The sequence below is a fragment of the Stegastes partitus genome, unplaced genomic scaffold (assembly GCF_000690725.1).
Source record: "Stegastes partitus isolate 25-593 unplaced genomic scaffold, Stegastes_partitus-1.0.2 Scaffold1714, whole genome shotgun sequence".
Lineage (NCBI taxonomy): Eukaryota > Metazoa > Chordata > Actinopteri > Pomacentridae > Stegastes > Stegastes partitus.
This window is the reverse complement of record NW_007579445.1, coordinates 17,368-23,833: the sequence shown is the minus strand read 5'-3', so window position 1 is coordinate 23,833 and position 6,466 is coordinate 17,368. Positions and strand designations below refer to the sequence as shown.

General features: G+C 41.2%; 1 protein-coding gene across 1 annotated transcript in view; it reads left to right on the top strand.

Moving 5' to 3' along the window:
- The window catches only part of LOC103372213 (thyrotropin-releasing hormone-degrading ectoenzyme-like), a gene marked incomplete at its 3' end in the record, with an annotated part of 98,878 nt that extends 92,647 nt beyond the window's left edge, over nucleotides 1-6,231 (top strand). The window contains exon 5 of the mRNA XM_008301789.1: nucleotides 6,077-6,231. Within this exon, the coding sequence (XP_008300011.1) occupies nucleotides 6,077-6,231 (155 nt within the window). The remainder of the gene's footprint in view (nucleotides 1-6,076) is intronic.
- Nucleotides 6,232-6,466: the final 235 nt, after the last annotated feature.

Here is a 6,466-nt window from a genome sequence, read left to right as displayed (position 1 = left end):
GACCTGAAATTTGTTTAATTTAAAAAAATTGTCCAGAATGCCTCAAAAGCTTTGCAAAGTGAACCAAAAATGGTTCAAAATGATTGAAAACGTGACTAAAATGACTCAACATGCTGCAAATTCTTACATTTGCCTGTTTGAAGAAAAAATACTTCATAGATGATCAAGTTCTGTTACCAAAATAGAACCAGTTGGGTCTGAATGGACAAAAATGGACCAAAATGATTTAAGAAATGTCCAAAATGATTTTAAACTTGTCCAATTATCCATTTTACACCCCTTCCTGTCAAAAACTGGTTGAATTGACTCTAAACTTGTTGAAAATTACTAAAAATTGTACCAAAAATATTCAGAATATATTTAAAATAATTCAAGGTTTGTGTAAAGTGCCTCAAAAAACGTCCAAAACCACCGAAAATGTGTCCAAAAATCCTCAAACTTTGTCCAAAATAAAACAGCCCCGTATCGAAACGTTCAACCATTTAAGGAACCGTTGGCGACTCTTTAAAGAACCTTCTACAAAANACAAAGACTCACATGTTTCAAGGATTCCATCACAGGAGTTTCAGAGTTATAGGAGTCTTTGGAAACTCGGCGCTGTCCTGATGTACACCGTCTTTGTCTTTGTTCCTGACTGTAGACGGCAGCTTCGTCCTGTTGGCTGGAAATAGCTGCTACAGAGCTGCTGAGTGTTGCGACTGAGGCGAGCAGCAGCAGTCTGGTGTTCACAGTGAAGCAGAACTTCACCTATAGCTGCAGCTCTTCTGTGATCAGAGCCGGCGTTCTCCTCAAACGCTGCAGCTCTGTTGTGTTTCCTCCCAGCAGGAGCGTCGAAAAACTCCAACCAGAGGCTTCATCAAACCGCCTGTAAACACTCGTGTTGTCTCTGCGTTCTGCCTCCCAGCGGCGCCGAGCCCGTCGGATCGCGGGATGATTGGCGGCTGTCAAACCGAGCCCATGTCACATTTTGCTGAGCTGACTGACGGATCAGACCGACAGACGTCCGCGAGGAGGAGGCGCAACAAGACGTACGAGTCGAAGCAGAAAGTGCTGCCGGAAGCTGTTTGTGTGTGAACAGACAACACAGGGCGGCGCAATCAGTTTGATTAGGAAGCTTCTGGTGTTTTCAACTTCTCCAACACGAACCCATCAGAAACGTTCCTGTTCTGGCTCTGAACACACAAGCAAGCAGCTGAAAGTGTTCATTTTGTTCTCTTTCTGAAGGCGCTCATTAACCTTCTGAACTCTCTGGATTCCCGATTTACCGTCTTTGTGTTCAGACGTTGAGTGTTTGACAAGATGAACCGATGATTCTGCAGCAGCATCGACAGCTTTTCATGGTTCAACCTGCATGTTTTTGTTTCGCTAAACTTTGAGGTCAAACTGAGCGAGAGTTTCTTTGAAAAGTACGACTTGAACACTCGTATATTCTCTTTAGTTTTAAAGAAGCTAAATGAAAGAAAATGTACTTTTTTAATTTGTTTGTCTCCTCGCTGCTCTGCCAAACGAAAACTCTACAAAGATGTTCCACCATCATGTAGAAAGATGTTCCACCATCAGATGTAGAACGATGTTCCACCATCAGATGTAGAAAGATGTTCCACCATCAGCTGGATGTATCTCCAACAACGTGCTCCTCTGTTCTCTGGTTCTGATCCGTGCTGCATTTATTCATTGATCCAGGAGGTTGGATTTTCCTCAGCTCTTGTCCGAAGCGACTTAAAACATGTTCAATATTACTCAAGATTTATCAGAATAAGGAGTGATTTGTTGACAAGGTCTTGTAATTTATCCAAAAAAACACAACAAAGGCCAAAATTGACTTGAAACTTTCTCAACATGACCAAAAAAATGCCTGAAATGTCTTGAAAATTGTCCAAAATTAGTCGAAATTGGTCCAAAATGACTCAAGATAAATAAAAAAAAGGTTCCACCAGATGTTGAGGATATTTAACTCTTTCTATGTTTCCAGCCTCTACACCCAGTTGGTTTTCTGTGGAAACACTTCCTGCAGTTCAACCTGAAAACTCTCTGAATTTTATTCACGTGACTGTTGGTCACAGCCGAGTCATTCATGGCTTCACGGTTGCACCAAAGAGCTCAAAATTTTTCGTTTTTTACAGAATCTTCTTATTTTAAAAGTTTAATTTTTGGCATTTTTTTAAACAAGTGAAAGAAAGTAATTTCGATCGCTGCTCTGTGGAAACACTTCCTGCAGTTCAGTCGAGGAAAANAAATCTAGTTTTTTGCCAGGACTGTTGGTTGCTGCTGAGTTATTTGTGGCCACAAGTGTTTTTATTGTTGTAGATTTAAAGTTTTTGAAGGTGCCAACGATGTATTTTTGACTAATTTCCAAATGAAACATGCAGAATAAACAGATTTTGAATAAATATCATGAGTTCTAGCTGAGATATGGATGTTTTTATCCCTTAAAAGAAAAAAAATCACTCGAAGCTCCATCAGTTTGCTCGACTCTCACAGTTTGTTCTTCAGGTAAATGGTGTAATTTCTGCAAGTTTTTTTTTTAAAAGTGCTGTTTTTTGGGTGGTTCAGAGGGTAGAATTAAAAAAAAAAAAGTAACAGCATTCAGTTATTGAGATCGTTGATAATAAACCGTCAGTCACTTCATATTTCTTCTCCTCTTTAAAGGAGTTTTTTCTCTTTATTAGCTTTTTTACATTTTCTTTCTAGTCAAAGAAAGAAGAAGGTGCTTCTATTATCGTCTCCGTGTGATGAAGGTCGCTGCAGCCGAATCGCTCAGAGTTTCTGATTTTCGATGTAAATGAACGCCTGAACGCAGCAGCAGCGGCGGCTTTCTGCTGCCGTCGGAGGAGCTCGTCTTCACCTCCTCACCTCGACTCTTTCATCCGCCGCCACTCTTTAATCAGGTTCCGTCGGTGAGAGGAACATTATTTCCTGTCCCTCCTTTTCTTCACTTTAAATCTCAACCTTTTGTTCTGAATAAAGACCCGTTCCTGCTGTAATTCGTTATAAACCGGTTCCTCGCTCCGGTTCGGGCGCCGCCGTCTCCCAGAGAAGTGATCTTTAGCCGCTAAACGCTCACCGGCTCGTCTAATGTGTTTTCAGCTCCGAACCTCTGACCTCTGAGCAGCTTCTGGGCGTTTTATTTGCTCTCGTCATGTTTTTATGTATTTTTTTTACAATCTAAAGTCCTGCAGCTCGGTGGAAACACCACGAAGGAGGAGAGAGAAGTCAGAAACCAAAAGAAAAGACAAAACAAGAGACGAATTTCTTTGATTATTTATTTGTCCAACATTTTTCCAAGTAGTGAAACCAACACTGGAAAAATAAATAGTGGCTAAAAACTAGTGGCAGATATCTAAGTTTTTCAATTTCTACAACCTCTACGAACCACTTTTTTTTTCAGTTTGCTCTGCTCATCAGCTGTAGAAAGATGTTCCACCATCAGATGGATGTATCTCCAACAACTCACATGAGTGTTGGTCACAGTTGAGACTCTTTGTTTGACCCAAAAAGTGCAGAATTTTTATTTTTTTGCAGAATCTAGTTGGCATAAAAGCTTTATTTTTGGCGATTTTTAAAAGAATTTTTGCTAAAATATCACATTTTAAGCGTATATGTTGTCAATTCTTTCAGTGTAGCCGCGTTTGAGACATGATTAGTCGTCGTATAACTAAAAAAATCCAACAATTCTTTCAGTTTTTACAGTTTCTGGATGATAAATGGTGTAATTTTGGGATTTTTAGAAGATAACAGGCCTTTTAAACTCCCTGTTTTGTTCTAAGGTGCCACTTAGCATCAAATACAAATAAATAGTGTCATATAAGTATTCTAGATGCTCTTCTGTCAGTCGCTGCTCTTCTCTACGTCGTGGAAGCTGCAGACACTCGGTTAAAGGATTCACCTGAGCAGCCTCCTCCTCCAGATGCACTTTAGGAACCGAGACGTCCTTCGACTGTAGCTCAGATTGATTTCCAGGTCACGAGCAGGAACCTGGAGGAGAGAAAACCAGACGAGTCCTCTGCAGAACGTGTTGCGTTCAGGTTCATGTAGAAACGCCGGCTTTCAGAGTCGACCTGCAGACGATTGACCTGCAGAGTCTCCTGGACGTCTTTGCATCAGGAATGAAGCAGGAGGAGAATCCGCCGCCGCCGTCGCAGAGCTGGAAATACAGAAACTCTGACAGACGAGATGCACGAATGTTGGATTTCCATATTTAACGTTTCAGTAATGAGGACGCTGCTTCTGAAAATCTCTTATTCTGGGAAGTCCCAAAGCTCCGCCGATCTTTAAATGCTCATTTCACCAAAAGATTAGTTAAACAGCAGAAGAAATGGATGTTTTCAGAAACCCAGAAGACTCTCATTGTTTAGTTTCAGTTTTAATTTGCTTCCTGGTTTGGTTTTGGCAACAGAAATGATGTGATTTGGTTAAAATTTCACGTTTTTTTAGACATTTTTTACATGTTAGATGCTCGGTTGAGTTCAGACACCAACACTAGTTGGTTAGGAGTTGGAAAAATGTCACATTTTGGGTTGAAATAGGATGTTTTCATAAACCCAGAAAAGACTTGTTGTTTAGTTTCAGTTATAATTTGCTTCCTGGTTTGGTTTCGGTACCAAAAATGACATGTTTTGGTTAAACTTCAATGGTTCTTCAGACATTTTTTACATGTTAGAAGCTCGGTTGAGTCCAGACGCCAACGTTATCAGGTTAGGAGTTGGAAAAATGTCACACTGTGGGTTAAAATAAGATCCTTTCATTAGATGTTTGAAGGTTCTCCTCTGGGTTACCATGGCAACAAGTCCATCTATGATTGATTGCAGTAGAAAAATTTTTTTCTCATATTGTCATTAAAAATGGAGTTTCTTTGTGTAGGAACAGAACCAGAAGTGACCTGTTTGTGCTCACAAAAATGAAAAACAAAAAATTCGGGTTTCATCGAGCAGATGTGACGAGTTTCACCACGAAAACAAAAATATCGCCTGACCCAAAAAAATGGTTTTCAGACATCATCTGTATGTTTAGCTTCGTATTAGTCGGACATGCAGCTACATGTGGATCAGAAAACATCACCAGTTCATTTCTGCTTTATCAGTGTTTTTGTGAATTTGAGCTCAAAGATGGAACCTTTTGTGTTAAATTCCTTTTTTTTAAAACCATATTTCAGCTGAACCACAATCGGAGGTTTTTTGATCCACTTGTCTGATATTACAGATTCTGAATCGACAACACGATGAGAAATAAGAGTTTAAATTTCAGGTTTTAATCTTTAAAGGTTCCTCAGATGTTGTCGTTCAAACGGCCTCAAATTTCATTGTGAGAAAAAGAAACAAACCTGCTGAATGTGGGTCGACGGGCGAGACGGCCGGATTCATAGAACAAAGCCGGACCACGTTTATTTGGCGGTTCCATCCAGGTGGTGGTTTGTTTTTTAGTCTACTGTAGTGTTTAGACGCCAACGTACTCGTGTGGAACCAAAACCCAACGACACAACGGTCCTGTAGCTACACTCATCAAACTCATTCATGGAAACCACGGAGATGGAAAGATGTTCTGCTCCTTAAATCCACTTTTTTTATTGTACTTTTCTTTAAATTCACCTTCGTTTCCCTCATCTTCCGCCTTTAACACCCGACTAGCACCAGAAGCAACACTTTCTTTGACTCATCGTCCAGCAAGGTGACATTTTTTCTGCCCTCCGACTCTCATAAATCTTCCCCGCCGGCCGACGCTAAGCCCCTCTCTCACCTCCCGTATCTCTTATTTCAAGTTTCTCCACCCAAAGGAACCCTCACGTCGCTCCCATTTTTTATTCCGTCCTCCTTTGTTCTCCACATTTCCTCCCGCTCGTTCAGATATATGCAGAGTTATATGTGAGGAACTGTTGTGGGGATAAAAGGATTCTTTGGCAGGTTGTTAAAATGACTCATGAGTTTAATTTTAACCCAAAATGGGATCTGCTCAGCTGCCAGCAGTCATTCTGTCACAGCGACCGCCTCCTTTTATTTAAGTCTCGCCGGATGAAACCGGCTTTATTAATGGAGGAACGAGCCCTAATGTGTTGCTGTTGCTGTTGTTGTTGTGTTTCCAGATCTGCTGGCGGTTCCCAAACATCCGTACGCCGCCATGGAGAACTGGGGCCTCAGCGTCTTCGTGGAGCAGAAGATCCTGCTGGACGCCGAGGTGTCGTCGTCGTCCTACCAGATGGAGCTCACCATGGTGGTCGTCCACGAGATCTGCCACCAGGTAGGAGAACCCGAACCTGCAAAACCACAACACAGAATCCAGTTTTTTTTAGAAGAACGTTGCTTGTAGATTCTTGTAGATTCCACGAGGTCCATCTATACCTACTTTCCTGCAACCCTTTCAAGAATAATGGTTCCTCTTAAAAGGTTCTTCAAGTACTTTACCCGTTTTTTTCCCAAAGAGCTGAAGGTTCTTTGAGCATATTTGGGTTCTTTGGTTGGGTGGCTGGTAACAG